This window comes from Leptodactylus fuscus, chromosome 2 (assembly GCF_031893055.1).
Source record: "Leptodactylus fuscus isolate aLepFus1 chromosome 2, aLepFus1.hap2, whole genome shotgun sequence".
In the NCBI taxonomy this organism is placed as follows: domain Eukaryota; kingdom Metazoa; phylum Chordata; class Amphibia; order Anura; family Leptodactylidae; genus Leptodactylus; species Leptodactylus fuscus.
The window spans coordinates 49,819,728-49,834,040 of NC_134266.1; the positions used below are offsets into that span (position 1 = coordinate 49,819,728).

Here is a 14,313-nt window from a genome sequence, read left to right on the forward strand (position 1 = left end):
CAGTCAGCTATTGGTCATACTGTAGCACGGCTTAGGGCAGCAAATACAATAAAACCTATGGGCATCATTTTATATTTTAAGGTTCACTAAATAGAAAAAAAAGTTTAGTTTGCTAAGAAAACAATGTCCAAATCTAACAATGTACAATGACTGTCAAGCTGTATTGTATCACTATAGCGAAGACTAATACAATCTCTTCATTAGGAGAACCAAAAAGAAAAGAGGTCCCAACAAATATTCTTTCCAGGCAGACAAAAGACTTGGCCATCTAACTAGGATAATAGGAATGATCTAAAGTGTAGATGACATCCTATCATTGTCTGATGCTGAGTACATGTCCTAACCAAAACCAAAATAATTACCTCGCAGCAGCAGCAGCATATGTCTAGTATACACCACAAATATTGTCTTTAGAAATACTGGCCTTATGACACTTATAGTTAACCAAATTACAATGCTAAAATAGTGCTTAAAGAGAGTCTATCAGCACAACCTAGAATATCAACCCAGGCCCACTGAACGATAGGCTAGGGTCTCCTGAATCAAACAGTCTTGCTGTTGCTCTTTGGATGGCAACACATTGCTCCAAAGAGCTCATTTTCATATTGACAAAACTTGATATCTTGGCTCCGGTGTCCTTCCAGTATGGTCCGGTCCTGCTGAAATGAAATTCCTCACTGGCTGTGATGTCCTCGGTCCCTTCTGCTAAAATCACTGATTTGTCTCAGTGGTCACGTGTTGCAGGGACTTCCACCGGAAGAGAACAACGGACCAGGAGGACTGGACTGCACTGGGAGACACTGGAGCATTGGGGACAGTTTCATCTCCCCTGACCTATATAAATGATAAAATTTTTGCCCAGACAACCCCTTTAAGTAGCAATGCCACATGATGTAAATATCGCCATATAATGCTTAAATAATACAATGACCACACAATAGGTCCATTCATAAAGCAATCTAATAATAGTGTCATACAATACTTAAATAATACTACTATAATATTAATAAATATATGGTGGTCACAAGCTTTGGGTGCAAGGCAATCTAGGACCCTCCCTTCAGCAGGGGCAGGTGATGTAACATGTCCCATTATTGGAACCATTGAGCTCCTTGGAACTTAGAAGTGAAGACAGTCCCAATACAGTCCTATGAAAAAGTTTGGGCACCCCTATTAATCTTAATAATTTTTAGTTCTAAATATTTTGTTGTTAGCAACAGCCATTTCAGTTGGATATATCTAATAACTGATGGACACAGTAATATTTCAGGATTGAAATGAGGTTTATTGTATTATTGTACTAACAGAAAATGTGCAATATGTATTAAACCAAAATTTGACCGGTGCAAAAGTATGGGCACCTCAACAGAAAAGTGACATTAATATTTAGTAGATCCTCCTTTTGCCCTAGTCGTTTCCTGTAGCTTTTAATCAGTTCCTGGATCCTGGATGAAGGTATTTTGGATCATTCCTCTTTACAAAACAATTCAAGTTCAGTTAAGTTTGATGGTCGCCGAGCATGGACAGCCCGCTCTCAAATCATCCCACAGATGTTCAATGATATTCAGGTCTGGGGACTGGGATGGCCATTCCAGAGCATTGTAATTGTTCCTCTGCATGAATGCCTGAGTCGATTTGGAGCGGTGTTTTGGATCATTGTCTTGCTGAAATATCTATCCCTGGCGTAACTTCAACTTCGTCACTGATTCTTGAACATTATTCTCAAGAATCTGCTGATACTGAGTGGAATCCATGCGACCCTCAACTTTAACAAGATTCCCGGTGCCGGCATTGGCCACACAGCCCCAAAGCATGATGGAACCTCAACCAAATTTTACAGTGGGTAGCAAGTGTTTTCCTTGGACTGCTGTTTTTTTTGGACACCATGCATAATGCCTTTCTGTACGACCAAACAACTCAATCAGTCACAGGACCTTCTTCCAAAATGAAGCTGACTTGTCCAAATGTTCTTTTACATACCTCAGGCGACTCTGTTTGTGGCGTGCTTGCAGAAACGGCTTCTTTCTCATCACTCTCCCATACAGCTTCTCCTTGTGCAAAGTGCGCTGTATTGTTGACCGATGCACAGTGACACCATCTGCAGCAAGATGATGCTGCAGCTCTTTGGAGGTGGTCTGTGGATTGTCCTTGACTGTTCTCACCATTCTTCTTCTCTGCCTTTCTGATATTTTTCTTGGCCTGCCACTTCTGGGCTTAACAAGAACTGTCCTTGTGGTCTTCCATTTCCTTACTATGTTCCTCACAGTGGAAACTGACAGGTTAAATCTCTGAGACAACTTTTTGTATCCTTCCTCTGAACAACTATGTTGAACAATCTTTGTTTTCAGCTAATTTGAGAACGGGCTGTCCATGCTCGGCGACCATCAAACTTAACTGAACTTGAATTGTTTTGTAAAGAGGAATGGTCCAAAATACCTTCATCCAGGATCTGATTAAAAGCTACAGCAAGCGACTAGAGGCAAAAGGAGGATCTACTAAATATTAATGTCACTTTTCTGTTGAGGTGCCCATACTTTTGCACCGGTCAAATTTTGGTTTAATGCATATTGCACATTTTCTGTTAGTACAATAAACCTCATTTCAATCCTGAAATATTACTGTGTCCATCAGTTATTAGATATATCCAACTGAAATGGCTGTTGCTAACACCAAAATATTTAGAACTAAAAATGATTAAGATTAATAGGGGTGCCCAAACTTTTTCATAGGACTGTAGGTGTCACTTTTTCAGAATGCATGCAAACTCAACCAGTTCACTTATTTTTGCCATGGGTACACTGAAAGAAGTTAACAATGTAGGGACAAAGTGAGTTCGGAATGGTGGGACTTTACATATGTTATGTATATCATACCGAAGTGGTCAACAACTTGTTCCAGTCAGGTTGTAGGTAGAATAAAACTCCCCTCCAAGCACCAGGGAGTGTCGCCCCTCGTATTAATAGCATGGCAAGTACAATGTATGGAAATGTTGCAGTAACCCACACCACCTGTAAAGAAGACAGAGAAGCTCAGCTATTATTGGCTTTCTATAGAAGTCCTTCAAAAGTAAAAATTCTATATCTAATTAATTATACAAGATCAATAATTATATAATATGATCCAAAATAATTAAAGGGAGTCTCCCCCCCCCCCCCCCAAGTATATCCAATTGTCACCTATGACAATGACAGGTATTTGTAATGTGCTCTTCTCCCCAAGGGACTTAACGTGCTGAGAGTTCTGTCCACTAGGGGAATTAGTGGCTCCCATACAGGCGCCAAACCCCAACACCGACAAGGGTCAGTTACAGAGCACACTACAGTGATAACTATCATAGCTTTATGTATGACACTTTTGGATCTTTGGAGAAAGAAAACTTTGAATTCTTATTCAATTTAAGCAATTGGTGCACTGGGGGTGAGACTTCAGCTCCTTGGAGCACTGCTCTTAGCACTCAGACCCCTACTGCCTCCTGCCTGTGTTTCCCAGTGCAGTCCTCCCACTGTTGATCCTCCCACTGTTTTTACTTCACTCATCCAGTTTGAGGGGCAAGAGGAGAGTTCCCTGGACTAAAAGCCCGCCCCCAGTGCACCATCTGCATAAGACATCTATGTTGGTTTTCTCCAAATCTCCCATCTCCTGCTTTCACCACCCCATGCAGTGAGAATTGATCTTCTGACTGCTATAACACCACCCATCCTTCTTAAGCAGCACTCCACCAAACTGAAGGCCCACCCCCAGTGCACCAACTGCCTCATCTGCATAAGATGATATTGTGGTATACATAACAAAGATATGATGTTTATCACTGTAATGTGCTCTGTCTTCCGGTGGTGGCAGCTGAATAGGCTTGGAGGAGATGATAGACTCCCTTTAATCAGTTTATGTGAACCCAGTGTTGGTAACTTTTTTTTTTTCACCCAAACCTTGCCCAATTCCAGCTCCAACTCCACAGCCCTCTTCTTAAACCAATCTCTTATATCATTATCAGTTTTTGTACTGACCTTTCCTGAAGTTTTCACCCCTTTCCATATGCTGAAGTACACGATAGTGAAGATAAGGAGAAGACAGAGACAAAGCTGCCAACTGATTCCTCCAAGTTCCTGTAGACCTTTTGATTTGTGTATCTGCAGCACTAGTCGACTGGAAGCAGAAATAATACCGTAAGTCTTATCCTTATTAGTGATGAATAGATCTATAATGTCATAAAAATCACAGGTAAGTGTCATGGGATGGAAGCTCATAGTGCTGCTATACTAACTGTCCACTAGGATATACCATCGCTGGGGGTCTATACAATGGAATCCCCCAATCTCAGCCTTTTACTGACTACATGGGTTTGTTCAGATTACTTTCTTATATATTCGGCCTGTACCCATATGGGACCATTTTTATTTTATGTTCACATATCATTAGCAGAGATATAGTATCTATCAGCAGGCATTACCATAAGACATCCATTGGGTCCTTTCAAGACCAAAGATTGTCTGAACACGACAAAACCTCTGGTTGATGACATCACTTGGCTTCCTCAAGTTAAATAGTATTTTCCCGGGGTAACACGGTGGCTCAGTGGCTAGCACTGCAGCGCTGGAGTACTGGGTTCGAATCCTGCCAAGGACAACATCTGCAAGGGGTTTGTATGTTTTCCCCATGTTTGTGTGGATTTCCTCCCATACTCCAAAGACATACTGATAGGCAAGAATGTAAATTGTGATCCCTGTATGCGGTTCACAATCTACATTTAAAAAAAATATATAGTGTTTTCCTATGAGATAACGCTGTTTTTCTCAATATGCAAATTAGCTCTTTGGAGCAACGAGGGAGTTGCCGCATATCTCTTTGGAGCAATGGGTTAAAACTATTTTTATACAATACATGGACACGTTTATATATAATATTCTGGAATTTGGCATGACATATATACATATTATTATACATCGTGTTATGAATATTTACGTTTTTGGGGGGTTTTTAACATCTGATCACTTATAGAAAATGTCATCTCATATTTTTCATGGTAAACATCTGTTATGTCGCTGTCTGTGATATTATTGGATGGCCTAATATTAAGTCCTATTAAAGAAATGTTATGTTTGCTCTATTTCTTCTTACAGTCTACTTACATCAGAGCTGGAAAGCATAAGGTTGGTGCATTAGTCAGACTGACTTGTCACTTATTTCCAGATACTTTTCACTGCAAGACATTTTGTACTTTTGGACCATTCCAACTCCCCTCATAATCCCTTAGACTTCACCACACTTACATGCACTTACGTGTAAAACTCCTCTGCCGGTGATATAGAGTTGTTGGCCCACGTCACGCTACTATTGTGAAAATAGTTGGTGCAGTTTTCCGTATTCCACTCGTTGTGGCAGCTGGTCCAAGGCAACTCAGACCGAAATGAGAATATGAGGTAGTAGAGAGCCCAGGCCATGATGGTGTTATAATAAGAAGCTATATAAAATGCTATGATACAGATAGCATAGCCAATTCCTGGAGAGTGAACAGAGACAGCAGAATAGTTCATAAGACCAAACTTCACTATACCATTTATATACATGTATATCAGTGACAGAATGAGGGTTGTATCAGACCAGTGGATAAAGGAATCTCGCCCAGTAGGGTTATCTAGGAGGGGCATCATTAAAGTGAATTACATAGGGCACAGCAACATGGAAGTCCCTTTGACATACATGATGATGAGATGATGCTGTAGCAATACTATATATACACTGACATACATGATGATGAAATTATGTTGTAGCAGTACTATATATACACTGACATACATGATGATGAAATGATGTTGTAACAGTACTATATATACACTGACATACATGATGATGAAATGATGCTGTAGCAGTACTATATATACACTGACATACATGTTGATTGGATGCTGCTCTAGTAATGCTGTCTATACACAAGCAGATGATGAGATAATGCATAATAATATTATATAGACACTGACAGACATGATAAAGAATTGATGCTGTAGAAATACTATATATAAACTGAAATATATGATGATGCTGCAGTAATACTGTATATATACTGTCATATATGTTGATGAGGCACTGCTCTAGTAATACTATATATGCACTGGGAAACGATAAGAAAATTCTGTAATAATATTGTATAGAAACTAACAGATATGTTGATATGAAGCTACTGTATTAATACTGACCAGGGTAGCCATAGCCTAAGGCTAGGTTCACACCTGCACTGGGCTCTCCATTGTTCGGGTTCACCGGGGGAACCAAATAACGGAGAAGCCGTCCACTAAAACAGAGGTTACCCACATACCCCATAGACTATAATGGAGTCAGCTGGGTGTCCATCAGGTTTCCACCGTTTTTATACTGTGGATGCGAATCTAGCCTAAGGACTCCATAGCAGCTACATGGTATGTCTCTATAGTATATACTCCCTTGAAACTTGACCTGAGGTCAAATCTGTTTGCTTGTTACATGTTACTGTAGTACATTAGAATAGCAAAGACAGAATAGAAATTTTTATTTGTATTATATGATGGGAATAAGATCTCTTTCTAAGGCAAAAGTAATAGATTCTTAACATTTCTTAAGTTGCCACCTTACCTTTAAATAAGGGACATATTTTCCTCCATACAGAAATGCAGCCATTTCTGTGATACTGACCCATGGCCAACTCCATATAGAAGAGAGGAATTCCACCAAACACAGCCATGATCACGTATGGAATGAGAAATGCTCCTAAAATCACAAAGGTTATAGTGTTTAAAATTTCAGATGATGCCAAGCTTCTCAAGTTCAACAAAAATAAGTATTTATAAGGATTTCTTATGAAGACAACATCCACCCATTGACTTGAATGGGTGCCGGCATATGTGCGCTCCCCATTGAAATCAATGGGAGGCTTTTTTCCCTATGCTTTCAATGCATTAGCTTATGGATTACTAAAATGGAGCACTGCGTACTTGAAAGGGGCATTTCCTAACACGCCATATTGTGCACTAAAATGTTGGTGCTTTCCTTGGCATAAACTACGCCAACAAATAGGTGGTGGAAAATTAGATTAGACAGTCTAAAAATACAGCAGATTTATCGTCCAGCATTAATCACTGTGATAAATCTGGAGCAGACTGTCTAATCTAACCTTGTGCTAACTATTAGAATTAGTAAATCTGCCCCTGTGTACGGATATTTCCATGACAGCATTTTTTTTTATCTAATACTTTCCAGGAAACTCTGTAAGACAGGAATAAGAAAAAACAGAAGCAAGAAGCCCAAATATTTTTATAACTGTTGCGCAGACGAGGAGCTAAGTAGGATATATTTATCATAGAAATTCCCCTCTGTGCTTAAGGATTTATAGATACATGATATAGCCCATAAGTATATTGCTGGCCCATAAGGCTCACATTATAACATGTACGGGCATTTTGTAGGATGAGGCATAAATAAGGGCCCCTTCACACGGCGTATACGCCCACTGCTTTGGAGCGTGTAAACGTTCCGTAGCAGCGGCGTCTAAAGCACTTCCCATTGTTTTCTATGGGAGCCGGCAGACGCGCGCTCCCCATAGAAATGAATGGAAAAAGCAGCCCATTCATTTCTATGGCGAGCGCGCGTATGCCGGCTCCCATAGAAATCAATGCGATCTGCTTTTAGACGCCGCTGCTACGGAACGTTTACACGCTCCAAAGCAGTGAGCGTATACGCCGTGTGAAGGGGCCTTAAGGGGCCATAATACTATATGGTGCATATGGAGACATTATACTGTGTGGAGGTATTAAGGGGGCATTATACTATGTGGGGGAGGCAATATGTTCTGGGGGGAAATTATATGGTGTGGAGGTCACAAAGGGTCATTTTACAGTATACTGTGTGGGGGCACTAAGGAAATACCATCAATAGTATGAGATCTCTACAAATCTCATGTATACACTGCAACTAAAACTGCAGCAGTTTTGAACCCAAGGGTTTTCCGCCTCCCATTGACTCCTGTTGTTTTTTTCAGGCAGAATCCGCCTGAAGAAAGGTCGCTATTTTTCCACTAGCGAAAAAAAAAACTAGCGTAATACAGAGAACTCTATGGTGAGGCTTTTTTTGGAGGCTGATTTTGAGGCGGATTCAGCATCAAAATCCTTGCCAAAAAACTCAGTGTGCATTGACCCTATGGCTAAGGCCCCACGGCCGGAAACTCTGCGCTAAAGCGCTGTGGGAAACCATCGCAGTTCTTCCTGCAGCGCTTTGAACAGAAAGCTCACAAAGTTTTCCTCCGCGGACTTTCTGTTACCATTATATCTACGGGAAAGCTGCCAGCGTTTCCATAGATATATATCTATTAATCTATTAATTAACATGCTGCGATTTCCAAAACCGCGCTGGTTCGATTCGCATGAATCCCATCCACTTTGCTATTACTGTAAAATGCCACAATGCGGCCCTCTACATGGGACTAAGGCCCCACGTAGTTGGCTGCCGCAAAACAGTTCTTTGGGAAAAACCATGGTGGTAACAAAACGCAGTTTTTCCCACAGTGCTTTTCACCGAAAGTTTGTAGAACTTTCTTCTGAAGACTTTCTGCTTCCATTATACCTATAGGGAAACTGCCAGCGTTTCCGTAGGTATAATTAACATCATATTTAATATTCATATTTCATCATAATTAATACGCATTTTTGCTGCGCATATTTTTCTGCAATGTAAATTCTAACAAGTCCCATCCAGTTTGCAGTGACTGTAAAACCCTGGAGCAAACTGCGGTGTTTACGCCACGTGGGGCCACGGATTTAGGGTGCATTCAGACTACGTAACGCCAGGCGTGTATGAGAGCTGTACACGCCGGCATTACGGCAGACTGCCGAACACTTCCCATTCACTTCAATGGGAGCGCTCGTAACAGCGGCGTTTACGAGCGCTCCCATTGAAGTGAATGGGAAGTGTTCGGCAGTCTGCCGTAATGCCGGCGTGTACGGCTCTCATACACGCCCGGCGTTACGTAGTCTGAATGCACCCTTACAATGCAAAGGTTTAAAGCTACAGAAAATACTTGGTTACAGTTCCTCTTTATGCAGGAATCCCTGAAGAAGGTCTAGGGAGTGTGTCCTTGCCATGGCATTCATACACATGTATATTATATGGGGTATAGAGCAGTATATACAGTCCTATGAAAAAGTTTGGGCACCCCTATTAATCTTAATCATTTTTTGTTCTAAATATTTTGGTGTTTGCAACAGCCATTTCAGTTTGATATATCTAATAACTGATGGACACAGTAATATTTCAGGATTGAAATGAGGTTTATTGTACTAACAGAAAATGTGCAATATGCATTAAACCAAAATTTGACCGGTGCAAAAGTATGGGCACCCTTATCATTTTATTGATTTGAATTCCCCTAACTACTTTTTACTGACTTACTGAAGCACAAAATTGGTTTTGTAACCTCAGTGAGCTTTGAACTTCATAGCCAGATGTATCCAATCATAAGAAAAGGTATTTAAGGTGGCCAATTGCAAGTTGATCTCCTATTTGAATCTCCTCTGAAGAGTGGCATCATGGGCTACTCAAAACAACTCTCAAATGATCTGAAAACAAAGATTGTTCAACATAGTTGTTCAGGGGAAGGATACAAAAAGTTGTCTCAGAGATTTAACCTGTCAATTTCCACTGTGAGGAACATAGTAAGGAAATGGAAGACCACAGGGACAGTTCTTGTTAAGCCCAGAAGTGGCAGGCCAAGAAAAATATCAGAAAGGCAGAGAAGAAGAATGGTGAGAACAGTCAAGGACAATCCACAGACCACCTCCAAAGAGCTGCAGCATCATCTTGCTGCAGATGGTGTCACTGTGCATCGGTCAACTATACAGCGCACTTTGCACAAATAGAAGCTGTATGGGAGAGTGATGAGAAAGAAGCCGTTTCTGCACGTACGCCACAAATAGAGTTGCCTGAGGTATGAAAAAGCACATTTGGACAAGGCAGCTTCATTTTGGAAACAAAAATTGAGTTGTTTGGTTATAAAAAAAAGGCGTTATGCATGGCGTCCAAAAAGAAACAGCATTCCAAGAAAAACACATGCTACCCACTGTAAAATTTGGTGGAGGTTCCATCATGCTTTGGGGCTGTGTGGCCAATGCCGGCATCGGGAATCTTGTTAAAGTTGAGAGTCGCATGGATTCCACTCAGTATCAGCAGATTCTTGAGAATAATGTTCAAGAATCAGTGACGAAGTTGAAGTTACGCCGGGGATGGATATTTCAGCAAGACAATGATCCAAAACACCGCTCCAAATCCTCAGGCATTCATGCAGAGGAACAATTACAATGTTCTGGAATGGCCATCCCAGTCCCCAGACCTGAATATCATTGAACATCTGTGGGATGATTTGAAGTGGGCTGTCCATGCTCGGCGACCATCTAACTTAACTGAACTTGAATTGTTTGTCCAAAATACCTTTATCCAGGATCCAGGAACTGATTAAAAGCTACAGGAAGCGACTAGAGGCTGTTATCTTTGCAAAAGGAGGATCTACTAAATATTAATGTCACTTTTCTGTTGAGGTGCCCATACTTTTGCACCGGTCAAATTTTGGTTTAATGCATATTGCACATTTTCTGTTAGTACAATAAACCTCATTTCAATCCTGAAATATTACTGTGTCCATCAGTTATTAGATATATCAAACTGAAATGGCTGTTATAAACACCAAAATATTTAGAACTAAAAATGATTAAGATTAATAGGGGTGCCCAAACTTTTTCATAGGACTGTATAGAAAAAAATTGCACAAAATTTCTAATGATCAAATAGAATGATAGAACTTTTTTTTCTGCATTCAAACACGTTGAAAGTGAAATGTTACAAAACAATGCGAATATCATCAACAAACCAATAAGAAAATGCCAAGTCCTCCAAATCTAAAGTAACATGACAGCTGTATGAGCTGCCCATTACATGGTATAAGGTTATCCACAACTTAGATCTGTTTTCCTATGAAATACAGTCCGGCATTTCCTCCGCTCAGTCACTATTACACCATCCTAATCCTCCTCTTATTATTTATACAACCCTGTGATAAAAATAGATGCCCAAATACAATGAGCAGGCAATCCCATCTCCAGTCACACACAACGCAACCGTCTATATTTACCTAGTTACCACTCCGGACTAAATGGCATCTGGCACTTGATTCTTGTAAACAGCAAGACGCGAGTCTCTCTATTTTACACATTATTACAAGATAAATAGAAGGGTTAGCTGTGGCTGCATTTTCCTGTTACTAAATATAGTTATTAGAGTCGGGCTAAGACACAGTCATTGCTTTTTATCAAAAGATTACAGTCTGCAGTACCACATCTGACCTGTAGGTGTCTCCCCGGGGTGCATAGATTACAGTACTTTACATGTTTTAGCATTTAAAGGGGTTCTCCACTTTGGACAATCCTTATAAAACATGGTCTACTAACAAAAAGCTGGTCATAAAGCGTCTCCGTTTTGGGAACGCCAGTGATCGGGCAGTAGGTGATAAAGGGGCTATCCTGGATTATCCTGCCTCTTCTCAGGCAGTGACATCATGTCTATCAGCTATGTACTATTCAAATCCACTGCAGCATGGTCATGTCATGTAACCAAAAAATGTGCCATGTTTTGTAATCCTGGATAACCCCTAAATTTTCATGCAGATCCTGACCAGGTAGGTTTTGTTCTTGGCAGGAGGCCCCGGACGGTACACGCCGGTTTATCAACCTTACGCAAAAAGCAGAGTGAGATGGAACGCCTTCCTTGCTACTTGCCTTAGACACCGAAAAGGCATTCGATAGAGTCCATTGCAGCTATCTGGACCGATTACTAGATAAATTCGGCATGGGCCCTGTTTTCAAGACTGCTATTTTAGCTTTATACTTGTGCCCGTCCGCGCATGTACTGTCCTCGGGCTTCCTGTCGGAACCCTTCTCGATTTCTAATGGGACCCGCCAGGGCTGCCCTCTCTCCCCTATTATCTTCACATTGGTTATGGAGCCCCTTGCGGAGTCTATTAGAGCAGATAATGACATTAAAGGCATCACGGTTGGCCATCACCAGCACAAAATCAGCTTATACGCAGATGACGTCATCCTCTCCTTGTCCAGTCCTGATACCTCTCTGAAAGCCACTACCAATGCCCTTGAACGATTTGGGAAAATTTCTTACTTTATAAAGTTAACCCCTCCAAATCCCAAATTCTTCCTATCAATGTCCTTGATGCTCTGCGTGCTAACTTGAGTGAGTTCTTCCCTTACATATGGCAGAACGATAGGATTACCTACCTGGGCATTTCCTTAACGTCCCCTAGTTCCAACTTGTTCTCCGTAATCTACACCCCTCTATTGTCTAAAGTCTCTTCCCTTTTATCTTCATTCTCGAAGCCTATGCTCTCCTGGGCGAGTAGAATCGCTATTGTCAAGATGATGGTTCTGCCCATTATCCTATATACATTCCGTACGGTGATCATTCCCATCCCAGATTCCTATTTAGCTAACCTCCAACGTATTTTGTGACACTTTATTTGGGAAGGTAAGAGATCTAGAGTCCGCTTCCAAGTCATGACCAGACCTTGGACTAAGGGTGGGGCCGGAGTCCCGGATGTTGAGAGGTATTATGTGGTCACAGTATTAGAGCAGCTTAGAACCTGGTGGGACAACTCCCTTAATTGGCGATGGACGGAGATTGAGGAGGATATGCTTGGTGTTCCGCTTGTTAGCTTATTGCGCCCCAAGGAGTTTGGCCCTCTGAAGAGGCCGTCCTCCCTTTTAGGTGTACAAACTTCTCTCTGGGCATGGCGATATTTATTGTTACACTCCTCCTTGGAAGATCTGGCTCCCCTGGTGAAACTTACGCTGCTGTACTTGGCAGTGTATATCCCACAACTGGACGTGCGGGGTTGGGTAGCTAAAGGTCTTTACAAAATCACTTAACTGTTTATAGAAGGCCATCTCAAATCTTTCTCCATGTTGAGGGAAGAATTTGACCTTCCTAGTAACGATTTTTTAAAAAAATATTTGCAAATACAACATCTCTTCCAAACCTACGATGTCTCGAGGCTAGTATTTCCTAAGGTAGCCCTGCGCCTCTGGAGACAGCTTACCCCTACTAGAGGCGGTGCATCCACGTTTTATAGCTTCCTTTCTGTCCCATCTGGACAGTCCAAACCCGCATGCCTGTTGCAATGGGAGACCGATCTTGCGAGGCCAATTTCCCTCGAAGAATGGTACGAAGCCAATGGTTTTGTTAGACGCATATCAAGGGGGGCAGCTCATTGGGAGATAGCGCAGAAAATCTCTCTACGCTGGTATAGGACCCCTAGCCAGCTGGCACATGTAGATCCCACTTACTCAAAGATCTGCTGGAGTGGTTGTGGTCAGGTAGGATCCCTGAGGTTCAATCTTTTTGGATGGCTGTATTTTAGCTCATGTCCTCATGGCCTCAATATTCCACTGTTGCCTGGCTTAGCCCTCTGCTTCTTGGGTGCTGGCGCACTTCCGATTGGCTCCCATACTGTTCTAGGTCAGATCATAGTAGCAGCCAGATCCACGATTGCCCGTCAGTGGATGTCTACGCCTTGCTTGATGGTGAATGAGTTGACGCACCATGTTAACTTAGCCTGCACCTTGGAGAGGATGCTGGCTTCCAAAAACCATTCTTTCGCCAAATTTCGCTCCAAATGGACCCTTTGGCTCTCTATTTCAACTACGGGGAGTAGTCCCACTGCCTTACTCACACCCTCTCTCTCTGCCCCCCATGGAGTTACTGGCTTCTGATCGCGCTGGTCTGGGGTGGTTTGCACGGGCCCATACGAGTATCTATACTACTATCCATTTAGGTTGTGTTGAATAACCATATAGAGCTATGCATTGTTATACTTTGTAGTACTTGCTTACTTCGTTGAAATGTTGTTTGTCCTCCCATTTATATTGTTGTTGTTCCCCCCCCCCCCCACCCACTTCCCGTCTTACCGGTGCTGACTGTACTTTGTTCTTGTTTAGGCAGATGCCTTATTGTGTATTTGGCTCCTTCGCTGTTGGCCACAACTTTCGTGGACTCCGTTGGACTTTGTGAACTTGTCTCGGGACATTTTGGCCAGGATACGACCTTCTTGTCCTCGCCTGACCTCGGCATTACAGTCGGACTGTGTCCTGTACTCCCTCCCTCCTTCCCCTTACATTTCCCTGTTGTACTTTTTCCTTGATGTTTTTTTTTTTATTGCAAATATTCAACAAAAACCAAATTAAAAAAAATAAAAAATTTTCATGCAGAGCCTCCCCAGCAAGTTTCACCTTGCAG

At 41.8% G+C, this 14,313-nt stretch overlaps 1 protein-coding gene across 2 annotated transcripts in view; it reads right to left on the reverse strand.

The window, feature by feature from the left end:
- Positions 1-14,313, reverse strand: part of SLC6A4 (solute carrier family 6 member 4) — a 68,461-nt gene that overhangs the window by 24,308 nt on the left and 29,840 nt on the right. For both annotated transcript variants that reach the window (XM_075263762.1, XM_075263764.1), the window contains exons 3-6: positions 6,604-6,738; positions 5,278-5,497; positions 4,005-4,143; positions 2,874-3,008 (exon numbers count right to left, since the gene is read on the reverse strand). In XM_075263762.1, coding sequence (XP_075119863.1) covers positions 2,874-3,008; positions 4,005-4,143; positions 5,278-5,497; positions 6,604-6,738 — 629 coding nt within the window. The remainder of the gene's footprint in view (positions 1-2,873; positions 3,009-4,004; positions 4,144-5,277; positions 5,498-6,603; positions 6,739-14,313) is intronic.